The sequence below is a fragment of the Neophocaena asiaeorientalis genome, unplaced genomic scaffold, assembly GCF_003031525.2.
Source record: "Neophocaena asiaeorientalis asiaeorientalis breed wild unplaced genomic scaffold, Neophocaena_asiaeorientalis_V1.1 scaffold217, whole genome shotgun sequence".
Taxonomy (NCBI): Eukaryota; Metazoa; Chordata; class Mammalia; order Artiodactyla; family Phocoenidae; genus Neophocaena; species Neophocaena asiaeorientalis.
This window is the reverse complement of record NW_020172293.1, coordinates 6,892,814-6,912,595: the sequence shown is the minus strand read 5'-3', so window position 1 is coordinate 6,912,595 and position 19,782 is coordinate 6,892,814. Positions and strand designations below refer to the sequence as shown.

General features: G+C 36.4%; 1 protein-coding gene across 1 annotated transcript in view; it reads left to right on the top strand.

Annotated features, from left to right (window-relative positions):
- MALRD1 (MAM and LDL receptor class A domain containing 1) overlaps window positions 1–19,782 on the top strand; it is a 580,486-nt gene that overhangs the window by 133,145 nt on the left and 427,559 nt on the right. Inside the window, exons 16-19 of the mRNA XM_024765840.1 lie at window positions 5,683–5,835; window positions 6,727–6,832; window positions 7,311–7,678; window positions 11,486–11,898. Coding sequence (XP_024621608.1) covers window positions 5,683–5,835; window positions 6,727–6,832; window positions 7,311–7,678; window positions 11,486–11,898 — 1,040 coding nt within the window. The remainder of the gene's footprint in view (window positions 1–5,682; window positions 5,836–6,726; window positions 6,833–7,310; window positions 7,679–11,485; window positions 11,899–19,782) is intronic.

Below are 19,782 nucleotides of genomic sequence, written 5' to 3'. Positions count from 1 at the left end.
CCACCCGCCCCACTGCTTTTTTTCACTGCTGTGTTCTTAGGCTCTGTACCTGTGCCAAACATATAGCATGTACTCAATAAATGTTTATCAGGTGAATGAAGAATGAATGAATGAGTACATGGTAGTTATTATGCTATTACAATTGCCTATTTGCTTATAAATTTCCCATACTAGATTTTAAGCTTCTTAATGGTGGGTTCTATACATATAAAGTTTAATGTAGTTTGTGTTGACAACTGTGAAGGGTCTGAAACTTTACCCTAGTTATAAGCTAACAAGTTATCTGCCACAGTTTTATGGATGTCAGGAGGGGTGAGACTCCTGGGTCAGAGACAAAGGACTTTATCACTAATAGTATAACAAACAGCATAATAAGCCTCATGTTTGCCTTGTTTCCTCTTGCTTTCTGAGTCCCAGGGCAACACAGAGGGCCCAGGTGGATGTTCATATAAAGTGGGTTGGCATTACAGTTAAGAAAGCCTGAGCTTCTGGAATCCAAATCTTTTATAGTGGGATTCAAACAAAATGTCTGACCTTTGCTTTAGAGGGAAACATTATCTTTATTATATTATATTGGATAAGAACTTGCCCTCTGGTAGACAGAATCACTATCTCTATTCTTCATGATTATTTGCTATTTAAACATCCTTGAAAAGATGTTTGGAACAAATAGACAGTTAATGACTCAGCTTATAACACATGCAGAAATATGAGAGACCTATGGGGAACTGTCTTCCAACAGTGTCTTCATTGGTCAGATCACAGGAGACCCTGAAAATCATAATGTAGAATGATGTAATTAATCATTCTTATTTCAAATGCAGTAGTTTTGAATGCCAAATGTTATTTAGTTATTTATGCTTTAGTATTCTTTAAAGTATCTCATTATTGCTATTTATTTTTATAGACTTTTTAAATTTCATGTTGCTTTTGCAAATATTCCCTTACTATTATATGTTTTAAATAACTAATGAATATTAACTATTGATGAAGTCTAGAGTTCAGTTACTTCAACCTTATCGTATTTCCAAACATATGACCATTTGAATGAATGGAAAAGCCTGAAGCTCAAAGCAATATAATTAGTAGAGAACATGTTTTAAAATAGGATATATAGTTTTAATGCATTTGACGTTTGTAGTAACCTCTGCTTAATCAAACAAAGTACAACCTCAGTGAACTGAAGCCAACATACTGGAATACTCAATTAACTTTTGTCCTTCATGGAACTTTTAGGAAGGTCAAAAGGCTAGAGAAAAAAAAAAGCTTAAAATAAACAGGGAGAGCCAATCTAGTGGACTTTTATATAGTTTAGAATCTGCTTCCAGAGCATATCCTGTGGTTATGCATGTTTAGATTTTATATGATCTTGCATTAAAAACACATAGTATGTGCCTGACATATAAGAATTGTCCAAAAGTTGTTAGATATAATTATTATTACTTTTTAAACTACTAGAAACAGTATAATTATTTTAAGAGCACAGGCTTTGACATCAAAGGTCTGGAAAGGAATTGTGTCAGCAATAATGAGCCCTGAGAAATTATATGTTACTCTTCTTTCAGCCTTATGTTTCCCAGCTCTAAAATGGGGACAATATTCGTATGTATATTTCAGGAGGAATAAGTAAGATAACATACGTATTGAATGCATGTCTTCCACACTGCGTTTGTGCCTTTGCTGTTCTCTGTAATCCACAGTGGTAGGCTCCAGTTTTCTAACTTTTTACAATTACCACCTGCATGTTTAGCTTTTTTTTTTTTTTTTTTTTTTTTTTTTACGGTACATGGGCATCTCACTGTTGTGGCCTCTCCCATTGCGGAGCACAGGCTCCGGACGCGCAGGCTCAGCGGCCATGGCTCACGGGCCCAGCCACTCCGCGGCATGTGGGATCCTCCCGGACCGGGGCACGAACCCGTGTCCCCTGCATCGGCAGGTGGACTCTCAACCACTGCGCCACCAGGGAAGCCCGTTTAGCCATTTTTTCCCCCCCTAAACTTGGGCATCTTTTGCCGGTGTGGCTAAGACCAAAGGGAGTTTGAAGTTCAACCACATGATGTGTCAGGACATACTTCGTCCTATAAATTTTGTGTTTTCTTTAGAGCACTTATATTAATTAGTAGTTAACTATTAAGACTTTTTAAAGAGTAGTTTCAGATTCATAGAAAAATTGAGAAAAATGCACCAAGTTTTCTCATATACCCCACACCCCCAGGCATCCATAGCCTCCTCCATTATCAACACCTCCCACCAGACTGGGACGTTTGTTTACAATCGACAAACCTACACTGATACATCATAATCACTCAAAGTCAGTTGTTTACGTTAGCGTTCACCCTTGGTGTTGTACTTTCTATAGGTTTGGACAAATGTATAATGACAGCTATCATTATGGCATCATATAGAGTCTTTTCACATAAAAAATCCTTTTTGCTCCAACTCTTCCTCCTTCCCGTCACCCTCAGATGCTGGCAACCACTGACTTTTTTATTATCTTTATAGCTTTGTGTTTTCCATAATTTCAAATAGTTGGAATCATACAGTATGTAGCCTTTTTAGATTGGCCACTTAGTAATATGCATTTAAGGTTGCCCCATGTCTTTTCATGGCTTGATAGCTCACTTCTTTTTAACACTGAATAATATTTCACTGTCTGGATGTACCACAGTTTATTCATCCTTTCACCAACAGAAGGACATCTTTATTACTTCCAAGTTTTGTCAGTTGTGAATAAGGCAGCTCTAAACATCCGTGTGCAGAGTTTTGTATGGACATAAGTTTTCAACTCCTTTGGGTGAATACCAATAAGTACTCTTCTATACATTTTTAAATCTTTATGTGAGGCCCAAATTGTCAGCCAGATTTCACCTTTGTATACTTCATGTTTATTCCTTACACATGAACCTCGGTAGGAATCATCCCAAACCATCAAAGAAGTTGTAAAACAGTGACTCTGAAATGAGACAGCATCTGATTCTGTTGTTTCCCCCCACACAAGTTTTCTTGGCTCTTACAGAAATTCATCTTCTTTTCCCTCAGTGAAAAGCTCTAAAAATGACAGGGATAGTGTAGGGTGATGGACCTATTTGTTAGTCTACCAAATACCCCCTAGCACACTTTCCCCAGGGACAGAGACTATAATAATACTGACGTAACTAGTAGAAGCCACAGGGTAATTTTACTCAAAAAATTAAAAGCTGATAGAGTTACTAGCCTTTCTATCCATAGCCATAGAATAGACAAGCAAAATTTTTGGAAATTCTGTGTCAGTAGACAACCTGTTTTGAATGTAACGGCCTCTAGCACAAAGCTTGGTACACAGTAAACCTCGAATAAATGGTAACTGCAGTTGTTACTGCAAAATGTCGATTCTGATGATGATGATGATAATTGAGGAAGTCCATAACGTTGCTCTAGAAAACAGCGAAGAATCCTTCAACCTCAATTATTAAAACTTACCCAGGATATTGTATTTCTAAGTAAAAGATTACGTATTTTTCCAAAGACTGTTCTAATGAGGTGTATATTTGATTCCTGGCTAACAAGAAGGTTAATTTCATCTGATTATTACATCTCTGATTAATCAAGGTGAGGTTTTAAATGTGTATAGAAATCTAAATATATAGGAACAAAGTATACTAGAAAGGCACATTTGAATTTTAACAGCATAATCGTCTCTTAAAAATCACTATCTTTGAAGAGCCTTATCTAAGAGAACTACAGAATTGCTGCAATAGTTTCTTAAATTTTACTACTATTTGAGTATTCATTTTTTTCCACAGCAGTATCTCCTGAGACAGCAGATGATAAGTTTCCCTTTCCAGGGATCTATGTGGGATAGATATATAGTAGCAATAACTTGTTTTCTTTCTCTATTTGCATAACAAAAACTCCTGGATCCTATTTTTTTGGATTGTCTGAAATAGGAATCAAAAGTATTTGCTTTCCCTGGGATTGAAATAGCATCTACATACTGGAATCTATATATATTTATGGGTTATTTATATTTATAGAGATGGCTGTTGAAAATACAAAGAGTTAAATATTCTTAGCATTTATTCCTAACTTATCATTATTGTTTTTCACTTTTGAGTAGCATTTAATTTTGCTTCACCACAGGTTTCTAAACTTGAGAAATCTTTATTCTAGGTATAGCAGTAGTCTCTCCATTTTGCTGATTTCTATTTGTCTCTATTGAAATATAGTTATCTCTTGCTTATTAAAGTTGATGCAGCATTCTTAAAGTATTTATTTTAAAATGTATTCATACATTCTCATTGACTTTTGGTAAAATTTGAAAGTATTCTGCTGGCCATATTTTGAACCAGGAGACCTGATAGAAAACAAATATTTTCTGAGATCACATATTTCCTAGAAACTTAAAAAAAAAATCAATAGTGTTTATGATGTTACTACTCAACTCACATTCCTCCCCATGTGGAAGGAAGCATTTTCAAAATTAAGCATGATTTATCATTAGGTAAAAATGCCTTTATAATTTAGCATTTTTTAATCTCACTGAGTGATTTACTTTATACTTTTATCTTCTAAATTTATTGTTTACTTCCTAAGTTATTTTTTTAAGGGAAGATCTATATAGTTTATTACTATATCCTTGGATAAAAATATCCAATGGCCAAGGGTCCCAGTGTAGTAATCATCAATGGGGGCAAATCTTATTTTGCAGTGGAGTCTGTAGTGACACCTGAATATCCACAGTAAGCAAATTCAGATTATGCCTTTCTGGTTTATCCCTTTTCCAATCTAATGACAATTAAAAGTTATTGTCAACAGTTGCAGAAAGAATATTAGACTAGGAGTTAGAATATTTGGATTTCAATCAGTCTCTACAACTTTCTAACTATATGACCTTGGTTAAGTTAAAAACTTCCCTAAACCTTCCTTTCTTCCTCTGTAAAGCAGCAATAATAATACCTTCTCCCAAGAGCTATTGTAAAAGCTAGATTTATATAAAGCCTTCAGTACAGGGTCTATTACATTAGGTATTCACCACATATTAGCTATAATTTGACACTGCTATTATTATAACTTCCCATTCTTTCCCTTTCTCTCTCTTTTCTTCTTTTCCTCCTCCAGAATGTCTTTGTGTAACTTAACTATTTCTCTTCATATTTACTTGAAAAATAGGTCAAATTATTCTGCCTTCTGCCAATTAGGTGATGTATTCAATGTTTTGGGAAATAGTAAGCTCTACAAAAATTAGAGGTGAACATTCATATTAAATATAATGGATCTGAATTTTTCAGACATTAAATTTTTTAGAAGTAGCTTTTCATGGTTTAGTGTAAAATACTCTGTAGGAACAATGAAGTCTTCCAGATGATGTAATAGCAGCAGAGAAACTAACATGAGTGTCAAAATAAATTAGTCAGACCGTGGCAATTCTATAAGCAATATGGCTGAATGATGCTGTTTATTAGAAAGAATATTTGGAAAATATTCTTAAATTGATAATTTTGCCTTATCAATTTCCATTATGAAAAGCACAATTCTGAGTTTTAGGGAGGATCAGATAGGATCCTTTTTTTCATCAAGTGTGGCTTTAATGTACTTAGGGAAGAGTAGCAAGGTGATTTCCAAGGGTAGAAGGGTTGTCTACCCTTCTTAAAGTGTGTGATCACCTTGGAGAGCCAACCTAAAAGCTACGTTTTTGTTCTTCAGTTTCTGAATGTGACTTTGAAGCAAATAGCTGTGGTTGGTTTGAAGCAGCTAGTGAGGATGATTTTGACTGGACCTGGAGCTCTAGAAGTAACCTCTCTGCTGATTTTAAGCAACAGGCTCCACCTTGGGATCACACTCACAACACATCTCAAGGTAAGAAGCAGGCACAGTGTCTCTGTACCTACAGACTTTCCCCAGCTTATGGTGGTTTGACCTAATGATTTGTCAACTTTATGATGGTGTGAAAGGAGATGCGTGTTCAGTCGAAACTGTGCTTCACATTTTGAATTTTGACCTTTCTCCAGGCTAGCAGTATTACTTGTGATACTCTCTCCTGATGCTGGGCAGAGGCAGAGCCACTGCTCCCAGTCAGCCACACAATCACCATGGTGGACAGTTGATACACTGGCAACCGTTCTGTTTTTCACTTTCAGTACAGCATTCAATAAATTACATGAGATATTCAACACTTTAGGATAAAATAGGCTCTGAGATGATTTTGCCCAACTGTGGGCTAATATAAGTTTTCTGAGCTTGGTTAAGCTAGGCTTGGCTAAGCTGTGATGTTCAGTAGGTCAGGTGTATTAAATGCATTTTGGACTTTGATATTTTCAATTTATGATGGGTTTATCAGACGTAACTTCATTTTAAGTCAAGGAAGATCTGTAGTTCAGTTTACCTTTGCTCGGGTCTGAAAAGAGAAAGAGAAGCAATAAAGTTCTGTGTTAGTTACTACAACAAATAGTAGGATAGTTGAATATTGTCGATTATACTTATGTTGTCAACATAGAACCACTCCTTTATGGGTTTTGGAGATAGAATATAGATATATTTTTGGCTGAATTAACTGAAATTACCAGTTGTTTTTGGCATAATTTTGACCTAACTCTAGATAATAGTTTAATATTTATAAGAGTAAATTTGACTGAGTCACTTTTATTGATTTTTAATTGTTGTATAGTCTTCAGTGTAGGGTTTACAGACAGATGTCTCATTTTAGAATTTAGTAGGATAAACTAATGGTTTCTTTTTGTATCCCAATAGGGCACTTTATGTTCATTCTGAAGAAAAGCAACAGCTTATCACAAATTGCTAAACTCCAGAGCCCAACTTTCGGCCGGACAGGACCTGGATGCACACTTTCCTTCTGGTAAATAGTAAAAACAATGGTCAACTACTCTAGCAGCCCGGCGGTTCCAGGCATACTCCTGCATTTACTAGATACTGTAATTTGTCCTGTAATCTGGCTTTGCTTTAAAAATAGCTATTGCATTAGATCCACACAATTAGCATTTTACTTAGGAGTACCTTATCAGTATTTGTTATGTTCTTACTTAAGATGAAAGGGACTCTCCCTCCAACAATGGATTATAATTTAGTTAACACTGCTTCCTGTGTTCTGGACTAAACTCCTTGAGAAAGGTTCATGGGGTCCTGAGAGCCAGAATATGCACCTCGGCAGATACGCTCTTGCAAACAGGTGGCCACAATTACTGCAATAATAACTAAAGGCATCTGTTATTACAACTCATTTTTAATTGACTGTTAACTGAGTGGAAGAGTCTAAAAGTTAAATATTTAGTCTATTGCATAAATCATTTCCATTTCTTTTGTTTGTTCTCTTTCAGGTTTTATAACTATGGCCTATCAGTGGGAGCAGCTGAGCTACAGCTACACATGGAAAATTCCAGTGACTCCACAGTACTCTGGAGAGTATTATATAACCAGGGCAACCAGTGGGCACAGGCAACTGTTCAGCTTGGACGCCTTACTCAGCCCTTCTATTTGTCACTACATAAAGTCAGCCTTGGTGTTTATGATGGGGTCTCGGCTATTGATGATGTCAGGTTTGAAAATTGTATTCTTCCACGCCCTTCGAAGAGCTGCAAAGGGCCAGATCATTTCTGGTGTCTACACACTAAGGCTTGCATAAAAAAGCTTCAGTTATGTGATCTGGTGGATGATTGTGGTGATAATACTGATGAGGTCAACTGCGGTAAGTGCTTTTCTTTCTGGTCCCTCTTACTCATTTTGATGGTGGTGATATTGATGGGTTCACTGTTTTCTAGTCAGTCAAGACAAAGGCCCTAAGCATCGTTCCAAAGTCAGTGAATGTTATGTGTGATTAATTAATTAGTCAAGCCATCAGTATTTATTATGTATATTTATGAATTGGATACTAGAGATATAGTGATGAGCACAGTTATACAGAGTCCCTGACCTCAGGGAGCTTACAGTCTAATTGAGGAGATAGATATTCACATATTTAAAAAATAAATGTAAAATGACAGTTTTGACAGGAGTTTCAAATGGGGGTGCTATGGCCTTCTATAATTATGGCATTGGACTTTCTAGAGGTGGTGACTTAGCTGAGATCTGAAAAATAATAAGTAAATATACATGTATGCAAAGCCCTGATAGATGACTGCATGGCAGCTGCAAGATACCCAGTATGGCTGGAGTAAGGCAATAAGGGGAAACAGTATGCAACATAAGGATGGAGATGGAGGCCAGATTAGCAGATCTTTGTGGACCGTCTTAGGGAGGTTTTCCCTCATCTGAAGGTTTTTAAGAAGGAAGGTAATATTAAAAAATTGGCAGATTTAAAAATGTCACTGTGGATACAATGTAATGAATGGATTAGAGGACAATAGGTTCAGGAGATTTACTAGGAGGCCGTTGGCAGTAGTTCCCCTGAGAGGGGTTGGCAGCCTCTATCACAGTGACAAGTGGTGGAGATGGATGGACTAAAGTTGGAGGAGGGATATTTAGTAGGGACGTTTAAAAATCTTCTGGCTATAGGGAGCGGAGAGTGAGGTGTCGAAGATAAGCCCCGAGCTTCCGGTTTAAATTACCAAAAAGTTTATCATACCTGATGATTATGTATATCTTGCAATTTAATAAACCTGGTTCCTGGTAGTGCCTAGCGCATTTGGTCCTGAAAATGAGTCAGAGGCTAAGAGACGTTTTTCTTTTTTAATTACCAACATCAGTCAGAGAAAGTTTGCATCTTTCGTTACCCAGAAATAGCAACAATTCTTTAAATTCAAGTTATGTGCCTATTAAATTGGGAGGCTTACCATAAACCAAAGTAAAGCCATCAAATGCTTCGTACATCATAGGAAACATTACATTGAGAAGTTTCCATATAAATCATTGTAGAGAGTTCTGCACATATGTGGTGTTTAATACAGTCAGGCACATGAAAGTCAGAAGTACCATGCAGCTCGTTACACAGCTGATACCTTTAGTGCATATAAATAAAATCGATGATTTCGACAATGGCTGTTATAAGAAGTGTTGCTTGTCCTAAAGGTAATTTATTTTTTGCAAATTTAGAAAGCCTTTTCATCTTTTTCATGTACTTCAAATCCCACTTCTTAAAAAACTTTGATCTGTTACTGAAAATAAGCAAATTATCCTTCAAACTTCCCAGCATTAACTGAGTAGAATGGGATTATCAAAATACTTCTTGTGACTAAGTATCAATGAAAGGAAGTAGTAGTGACTGTCAGTTTCTCTCTCAGCCTTCCATCTAGACATAGTAAATTTTTTTAAATGGAGACTTCCTTTTTACTTTTTTGTTGGCTGTGCCACGCGGCATGCAAAATCTCAGTTACCCGACCAGGGATCAAACCACACCCCCTGCAGTGGAAGTGCATAGTCTTAACAACTGGACAGCCAGGGAAGTCCCCAGACCTAGTAATTTATTAACAGAATGCGTTAGACATCCAGAAATTGATGCTCTATTTTCTAAAGTATGTTTAGAACGTGGTCTTTCATTTAAGGGTGGAGCCACGTGCCTTCCCTTTTGAAATAAAGATTGAGCATGCAGTCGGTATGAAGAAGTTGGCTTTAGTGCCAATTTTATGTCAAAAACCTCAGTAGAGGGGTTTCCCTGGTGGCGCAGTGGTTGAGAGTCCGCCTGCCGATGTAGGGGACACGGGTTCGTGCCCCGGTCCGGGAGGATCCCACATGCCGCGGAGTGGCTGGGCCCGTGAGCCATGGCCGCTGAGCCTGCGCGTCCGGAGCCTGCGCTGCGCGGCGGGAGAGGCCACAACAGTGAGAGAGGCCCCCGTACCGAAAAAAAAAAAAAAAAAAAAAAACCTCAGTAGCTTGACATCCCCCTTCCTCTGCACAACCCAAGACTGACACCTGCAGGGGACCTGTGGGGTCCAGTTCACGTCCCAGCTGCGTTGATTAGTCACAAGTGAGGAAACATCAAAAGAAAGCTCATCTCCCATTTACCATTTACTCACTCGATTCCCCTCATTAGGTCTAAGCTCCTGTTCTGTGGTTTTCAGAGACAGATGATTTGTTCTTGCCTGGCTGCATTTATTCACATATTCTTTTATTTATTCTTTCAGAATATTTGTTCACTTTGGCGCCAAGTGCCGTTATAAGATGAATGGTTAAAGGCCAGCTGATGTTTGTCTTTCAAAAATATTAACTTATGTAAATGAAGCTAAAATGTGGAACTCCTCCTTAATTTTAAATCCTGTCCCTTCTGCCCAAATACTGTCAAATGTATTTGTATACATTTGTGTACAAATACAGTATTTGTATATTCTATCCCATTTATTCTAAACAAGTACTTGGTGTTGACAAAATCATCACATCTTGAAAAATGCATACATTCCTATATCCTACAAATGTAGAGTATTCAGTTGATAAGGGACTGGTCAATTCTTTAAAAGTGCTTTGAATTCTTCTACTGACTGAAGGGAGTTAGAAGTTTAAAAGCACCAGCTCAAAGGAGCCACAATCCAGTGAGAAGAAAAGATTACCACTGAGGAGACACAGCTAAGAACTGGCAAAATAGGCATAATAATAAGCATGAATAGAGACACAGGGGTGAGAGGTTTAGGGCACGATGGTAAATTGGTGCATGCCAAGGGGAAAGGCAGTTGGAGACGAACAGGAAGTTATTTTAATCTGGGAAGAGTGAAGCTTGAAAGATAGAGAAGTTTAGATTTAAGCTGAGATTAAATGAGTCAATATTAAAGGATTCTCAATAGAGAAAAAAATGATAAACTACCATTTAAAGATGGTCATTCTTTTACAAGTGTGGAGGGATGCTTGAAACTGGGGCAGGATGGAACCAGAGAGAAGAATTTGATTTCAAAGTGAGGTCTGGAAAATACCTGCATCAGAATCATCTTGGGTGCTTGTTAAAAATATGAATTCTTGGGCTTCACTCCATACCTAACACAGTAGTATTTGTGCAGGACTTTACCATGGAGCAAGCAATTTTACCATGCACCCCAGGGGTGCTGAAAGATAGAGATCTGTTAAGTTATGACTCTTGTTAGCCCTGCATGTTAGAATCACCAAGTGAGCTAGTAAAGTATCCTGATGTGTGGCTACACCATTTGAACTAATTAAATCAACATGTCTGGAGGTGAATTCTGAGCTTTAATTTTTTTTTTTTAATGTTCACTGGTGATTGGATCATTCAGCTAAAGTTGAAATCCACTGAGCCAGAAGTTTGTTGCAGCAAGCCAGCCATGGGGTAGTGATCATTTGCATAGAGTTATGGTAATAACAGTGGGCAAGGGACGGGTAGAAAAGGCATTTGGGAAATAATGGCCAAAGTAATTCCACCTTCTGGCTATAAAATATTATTATTTGATGTATTACCTAGGATTTAGTTATTCTTTTAAACATTTTGCTTTTATGTTGCATTAAAAAAATTAAAGTGGTTTACCTTGGCAGGAGCAAAGTATCAACTATTGATAGTATTCCCATTCATAGTTATTTTTGTCCTTGAGTATCTTTTGATTTTATTTCATGCCAATTTCAGTACCTGAACTTCAATGTGACTTTGAAAATGGAATTTGTAACTGGGAACAAGATACAGAAGATGATTTTGATTGGACCTGGAACCAGGGTCCAACGTCAACACTTAATACAGGGCCGATGAAGGATAATACTTTGGGCACAGCTAAAGGACACTATCTCTACATAGAATCTTCTGAACCACGGGTTTTCCAACACCGAGCTGCTCTACTCAGCCCGATCATTAATGCCACTGATGTAGTGGGCTGCACCTTCCGCTTTTATTATCACATGTTTGGAAAGCACATTTACAAGCTGGCCATCTACCAGCGAATCTGGAACAACACAAGGGGACAGCTGCTATGGCAGCTATTTGGGAATCAAGGCAACATTTGGATAAGGAAACACCTCAACATTTTCAGCAGGAGGCCTTTTCAGGTATGCATAATGGGCTTCACAAGCTGTATTGGAAATGAATCAGGATGTCTAAGGAATATGAAAGATCACTATATTCTTGAGTTAAAAGTAAGTGAAATTTGATCAGTTACTTTGACACACATTCGTCATGTAATTAAGAGTGTACCAAAGCTCGTTAGGTTGCTTTCCTCCTTGACTACCCACAATAATGTGTGATTAAAGTCTCTAAAGCTGGACACGTGGCATTGGACACAGCTGCAGGTTCCTTCAGTTTTAAGTAATTGTGCTGAAATGAAAAACTTGGAGGAAAAGAGTTTCACACAATCTTTTGTCTTCTGCAAAAAGTTCAGACTCTCAAATTTGTTATTTTGAATCTATCATTTGACTTTTTCACATTTTCGTAGGTAAGCAAAAAACATCCAGGAAGAGTGCAGGCTTTGTTGGAAAAGCTATTCTGCGGCAGAACCAGAGTCTGAATCTAGGTTTCGTACTCCTGGTGGAATATTCTTTACTCTAAATCTTACCTACCTTCTCCTGAAAGTCAGACTTGCAATAGAAAGTTCAAATGCTTATGTGGCTTTTACAGTTTTGTGAAGGACTTTTGCATATATTATCTATTTGATTCAGCAATTCCTTGAAGTGGGTAAGTCAGAGTTCCTTTTTGCCAATTTTATAGATATAAAGGATGTTGTTTATCCCTGGCCAAATACATGGTAAGCAGGAAAACAAGGACTTGGACGAGAACCCACAAGTGTCTAGTTAATTCATGTTCTTTCTGCTTCCAATATATCATACAGCCTGTAACATGTAGGAGCGTTGAATATTGTTTTCTCCTTTTGGCCAAATAGATCTACATATGATATATTGGAAGAAACTTCTTACTTTTACTGGCTAAACTTTTTTTTTTTTGCATTACCCTAATTGAAAGCACTGTCTTTATCTGAATGTCTCGAGTTAACAGTTTTGTAGCCAAGAACTTAGCTCCAGGCCAGCTGGTACATCAGTGCCATCATAGATGTACATTGTACGTGCTCAGTAGAGAACACATTGGGATTGGTGATTTGTCCAGATAGACATAAGCGGAAATCATGAGAACTAACCTGCCATGTGCAGAGTGATATCTTGCAGTTCAGCCACAATGGTAAGATGCATGTAATCGTGTGAAATGAAACTGAAGAGGGATCTTTGACTTTTATTTAATAATGGCTTATCCACTTCGAGTTAATTCTTAGTCTAATCAGGTCAATTGTAATTTGGGCTTAACTAGTATTTAATGGATAAACTCTACTATGATATTTAGTCAAGCATTGGTTTCCAGAAGAAAATCAGCTTGACACGGGAACAGCTTCAGAGTCAGTTGACCATGGAACTAACCAAGGAATCCTTTGGTTTTGAATCTAAAACATAAATATTGAGGTTTGAAACCCATCCTGGCTTACACAGAATGCTCTATTTGATTTCATCCAAGAGTTCTTTTTTTTTTTTTTTAAACGGTACGCGGGCCTCTCACTGTTGTGGCCTCTCCCATTGCGGAGCACAGGCTCAGCGGCCATGGCTCACGGGCACAGCCGCTCCGCGGCATGTGGGATCTTTCCGGACCGGGCACGAACCCGCGGCCCCTGCATCGGCAGGTGGACTCTCAACCACTGTGCCACTGGGGAAGCCCCCAAGGGTTCTTTTTTTTTTAATGTTAGGTATGAAAAGATGAAATCAGATTCTGCATGCTGTGTAGATGATTTGTTTAAGATAGTTAAGGACTGGGTCCAATTTAAGCAACAGGATGTGTTTGTTCATTGGTTAATGGATATACATAGCTTCTGTTCCAGTGAGCAAGGGCAGCAACAACCAGCATTTTCATTAACTGTGATACTGCAGGTGAAATTACCTGGTATCATGCCCAGCAGATAACAGGTACTCGTTAAATATTTGTTTAAAAGAAAAATTCAAAGAATTTTCAGGATCATTCATTTAAAACGAAATACATAGGATAGGACCAGATTGTACATGCAGGTATAGGAACAATTTGGCTTATTATTGTCAATGGAAATAACAGCCACTGCTTTCATGTGTGGCATGGCCAGCAAGTCATTGCATATAAAACTTCAGGTCAAACTTATAATTTTTATTATGAGCTTTATTGAGATATAATTGATATGTTATAAACTATACATATTGAAAGTTTTGAAACCATCACCACAATCAAGATAATCCAAACGTAAATGGACTGCATTTCTAAAACTTTCCTGATATCCCTTCGTAATACCATTTCTGGCCCTCACTTCCATCCCTGATAACCACTGAACTTCCTCTCAGTATACCTCAACGTACACTCCCCAAACTTTTATATTATAAGTGAAATAGTACAGTATGTACTTTTTTTCTGATGTATTTCATTCAGTGTAATTGTTTTGAGATTCATTCCTATTACAGAATATATCAATACCTCATTTTCTTTTGCTGAATAGTATTCCATTATATGGATACAGCACAGCGTCTCCATTTACCTATTGATCAGAATATGGGTTGCTTGTAGTTTGGGCTATTATAAATAAATCTGCTGTGAATATTTGTATGTAAGTATTTATATGAACATCTGCTTTCATTTCTCTTGGGTAAATACCCAGGAGTGGAATGGCTGGATCATATATAAGGAGTATGTTTAACTTTTTAAGAAACTCTTCCTCTGTTTTTCAAAGTATACCATTTTTTTAAACATTTTTATTAGAGTATAATTGCTTTACAATGGTGTGTTAGTTTCTGCTTTATAATGAAGTGAATCAGTTATACATATACATATGTCTCCATAACTCTTCCCTCTTGCGTCTCCCTCCCTCCCACCCTTCCTATCCCACCCCTCTAGGTGGTCACAGCAGAGTATACCATTTTTGATTCCCAGCAAAATATGAGAGTTCCAGTTCCTCCACATCCTAGTTAATACTTGTTATTATCAGTCTTCTTAATTTTAACCATTCCAAGTGTAGAGTGATTATCTCATTGGGGTATTGATTGCATTGACCTAAGCATTAATTATGTTGAACGTATTTTTATGTGCTTATTTGCCAAGCGAATGTCTAGTTTCAATTGTCTGTTCAAATCTTTTGCCCTCTTTTTAAATTGGGTTTTTTTGTTTTCTTATTATTGACTTGTGAGCTTTTAAAATATTTTCAGGATGCAAACCTTTTATCGGTTATATATGAATTACAAGTTATTTCCTCCTAGTTTGTAGCTTGTCCTTTCATTCTTTTAAGAGATTTTTTTGAAAAGCATATTCTTTTGAATTTTGGTGAAGTCCAACTTACCAGTATGTTATCCTATGTATCAAGCTTTTGGGTTGTATCTAAGAAAGCTTTAACTAACTCAGAGTCCCCAGAACTTTCTCCTGCTCTCTCTCCTCTTCTTTAGAAACATCAATTACGCATAAATTAAGCTGCTCGAAGTTGTCTCACATTAACAAAATGAAGACTAAAAGTTATACAGTCATCTCAATACTTGCTGGTAGAGCATTTGACAAAATTCAGCAATTTTTTTCTTATTAAAAATATCTCAACAAATTAGGTACAGAAGGAATATACTTCAACATAATAAATATGGTAGGTCCACAGACAACATTAACTCAGTCATGAAAAGCTGAAAGCTTTTCCTCTAAAATCAGAAACAAGACAATGAGAGGCTCACTCTCACCATTTCTATCCAAGGTAGTACTGGAAGTCCTAGCCAGAGCAATTAGGCAATAAAAATAAATAGAATGCATCCAAATCAGGAAGGAAGTAGTAAACCTGTCTGTGTTTGCAGATGACATGATCTTTTATATAGAAACCTCTAAACACTCCACCAAAGAACTTTTAGAACTAATCAATGAATTTAATATAGTTGTATGATAGTAAATCAACATACAAAAATTAGTTTCACTTCTATGCAAACAGTGAATGATCTGAAAACAAAATTAAGAAAATAATCCCATTTACAATATCACCAAAAAGAATAAAATATTTAGGAATAAATTTAACCAAAGAGGTGAAAGATCTGTACCCTGAGAACTATAAGACATTATTGAAAGAATTTGTAAGACTAGTAAATTGATAGATGTCCTATTTTCATGATTTGGAAGCATTAATATTGTTAAAGTATTCATACTACCCAAAGGGATCTATAGATTCAGTGCAATCTCTCTTGACATTCATTTTTTATGGAATTAGGAAAACAATCCTAAAATTTGTACAGAATCCCAAAAGACCCTGAATAGTCAAAGCAATCTTCAGAAAGAAGAACAAAGCTGGAGTCATCACTGTTCCTGATTTGAAACTGTAGTACACAGTACTTATATTCAAAACATTTTGTTTCTGGCATAAAAACATACACATAGAGAACCCAGAATAGAGAACCTAGAAGTGGACCCAAACATATAGTCAACTAATCTTTTTTAAGGGTTCCAAGAATACATGGGGAAAGGATAGTCTCTCTTTAGTAAATGGTACTGGGAAACCTGAAAAATATATTATCTTGAATGTTTTGATTTTCAAATTCAATATGTAACAACTCAAAGATTAATAATTCCAGTGATTCCTTGAGTAAACTGTTTTTCCAATAAGATCACAGTTTAGTAAACTAATAATTTTGACTCTCCAAATGCTACCCTGGTGGTCTGAAAAATGTGTTTATTTATATGCCATGGAGAATGATAGATTGATTCCAAAAGGCTAATTTTCAAAATATATGAATGTTGTGAAATTGTACCTATTTTCCCTACGTGTTTCCTAAATATATTTTAGAGGACACTTCCAGATTTTCATAATACAGAAAAAAAAATTATGCTGTAATAGCCTTATGTAGGAGAATAATGGCATGGAAGCTACCTAAATGTCCATCGACAGATGAATGAATAAAGAAGATGGGAGATATATATATATATTCGGAATATTAGCCATAAAAAAGAATGAAATAATGCTATTTGCAGCAACATGGATGGACCTAGAAGTTATCATACTAAGTGAAGTAAGCCAGAGGGAGACAAATATATGATACTGCTTATATGTGGTATCTAAAAAAAGAAGATACAAATAAACTTATATACAAAACAGAAATAGACCCACAGACGTAGAAAACAAACTTATGGTTACCAAAGGGGAAAGGGGGGGTAAATTAGGAACTGGGATTAACATATACATACTACTATATATAAAATAGATAACTAACAAGGACCTACTGTATAGCACAGGAAACTATACCCAATATTTTATAATAACCTATCAGGGAAAAGAATCTAGAAAAGAATATATATATACACATTTATATGTATAACTGAATTACTTTGCTGTATACCTGAAACTAACACAACATTGCAAATCAGCTATACTTCAATTAAAAAAAAAAAAGACTTCCTTCAGTTTTTTAAAACATTATTTAGAATTTCTTAGAACTCCCTGCTAATTCATTTCCCCAGCATGCATTTTGGATAGGAGACATCTCTCTTTTTTCTGAGTTTATACCATTATCAGGAAATTTCCATGAAAAATCAATACATCAGAACTTGTTAATAGAGCACCCTATTTGCAGGGTCATATTCGCATGTCAGCAAGGAAAAATATTTGAGCCATGCTCAGTTGTAGAGGTTGCTGAATGAAACTGAGAAAGAAGGGGCACTTTATTACAACTATTTTGAAGAAATCTCAAATGATAGCTTCTAAAGAGGTTTCAACTCTTATGATACTGATCATACTCCTGCCCTGCTGAAAGGACAATTTCTAACGAAGGGAACACAATGAGATTCTTCATCATTTCTGCTCTCACCTACACATCACATTTTACTTACACTTAAATGAGGGTCTAGGTACATAATGAGAAGTAACTGTTTCACACAAATACCTATTATCTGATGTTTTCAGCAGCCTTTATTGGTGGTGTACCATATCAGAATCGTAAAATACTCCATTTTGAATTATTTAACAATAAAATCAGCTCAAGCACCTTTCTCAATGAGTATTTGACCGAGTTGTACTCTTGAACCTCCAGTATTAAGAATTTATTACTTCACGGGGTTTTTCCATCCTATCTTTGGACACACTGACAGAAAATATTTTCTTATTCAGAATTGAAATCTGTCTCCCTTTTGCTTTTCTCTTGGAGGATTGAGTTTCTTGGCATGGATTCAGTGTCAGCAGCAGTCACTGATAAGTATTGCAAAAAACCTTGTTTAATGCAACTTATTAATTCTTTGGCACCACAGGAACCAGTATTTACAAGCTTCTGCTTACTTTTTCCTGACATGACCTCGTTTTCTGAAGTATATCTTTGTGTATGAGGTAGGCCCTCAGGAGGAGAGGACATGGGCTTTCAAAGAAAATATTCTTTGGCCAGACCTCTTAATGTCACAGAACTTTCTGACTAAATCTGAAAGAATTGTGTAGTGTTCTGGTAACATCTTTCAGTAATAAAGAGATTTTTCCCTGATGGATTTTGTGAAAAGATTTTAGAAATCTTATTCATAATTATAATTTACTTTTTCATATGTGGGATATACCTTTAAATCCTAGGTGATGCATCATTTTTCAGTACTTCTAGGGAAAATGTTTCATAAGTTATGTTGCAAATAAAATAGGACCATATTTAATAATGTTAAGTTGATCCCACTTTGGGGGAAATTATATACAGAAATGCTAAAAGTATAAATTATTTATGCAGCCTCATGTAACATTTTTCTTCCAAGTGTGTAGAGTTTGCTAGAATTTGCATTGAAAGGTTTTGAATAGAATCTGCTGGCTTGAAGCCTGTGGAAGCAACACTCATAGATCTGTTGCTTACTGAACAGCATACTAAATCTTATTTTACAATCTTAAGTTTCTCATGGGCTATGTTCTTCCACTGAATGCAAACATAACCATAGCTTGTGTGTCAGCTCTTCAGCACATCCTGATCCAAAGTGATGAGCTTGGTTTCTGGTGTGAAGAATGTGTGAGTAGAGAAGGGAAGAAAACTTTAGGTAAGGAGTATTACAAGAATGCAAGGTTCAGAAAGCAAGTCTAATTTCTTAATAAATCAATTATTTAAATCCTACTCATTATGACTTACGTAATACTAAATGGCATCTAATATTTTTGACCCTCCAGAATTACAGTAGAATATTAATATGGGTCATTAAACATTGGAAATATACTTTATATATATTATTAATATATATTATGGGTCATTTAGAAAGTGATAGAAATTAATACATGCTATAGTAGTATCCAAAATATTTATATAATCCATGCTGAAAAGAAACAGAGAAAGAGAAAGACAGACTTGGGTTGTTGGGTTTAACTTTTTAAAATTGCTGATCGGTTGGTAAAAGAAAAAAAAAAAGAGAAAAATAGTAATTATGAATGTTTTAATTCCAGTGTGTCTTACCCCTTTTCAGTCTATGGCCTATTTGAAACTTCGTGTAACTATGCTTTGGTTTGTTTTTGTCTCTGGTTTGGTTTCTTTTTGTCCCTGGTGTTGCATATTATGATCCATTTGGGTCCTTTCTACTCATGCGTACTTCCAATTCCAAATCCTTTCACCCTCCCTTCTGGCTAGAGCAGTAAAATGGAGTGAGAAAACATAGATGCAGTGTGTGTGTGCGTGTGTGTGTGTGCGTGTGTGTGTGTGTGTGTGTGTGTGTGTGTGTGGAGGGAGGGTGTTGCCGTGTCTGATTTTGCAAATTTTGCCATAGCGAGGCTGTACGGATGAGGGGCTCTGAATGGGGTTGAAATCTCAGTTGTGAGGTTTATTTGCCATTTTGGAATTTGCGCAAAAGTGCTGGCTATGCTAACAGCTGCCATGCTGGTCTCTTTTCGAGAAAGTTTTAAACTAGTGTGAAGCTGCAATATGAGGAAAAGTGCATTCGATTATCAGGGCAGAATTATTTTGCTAAAAACTATTCTCTAG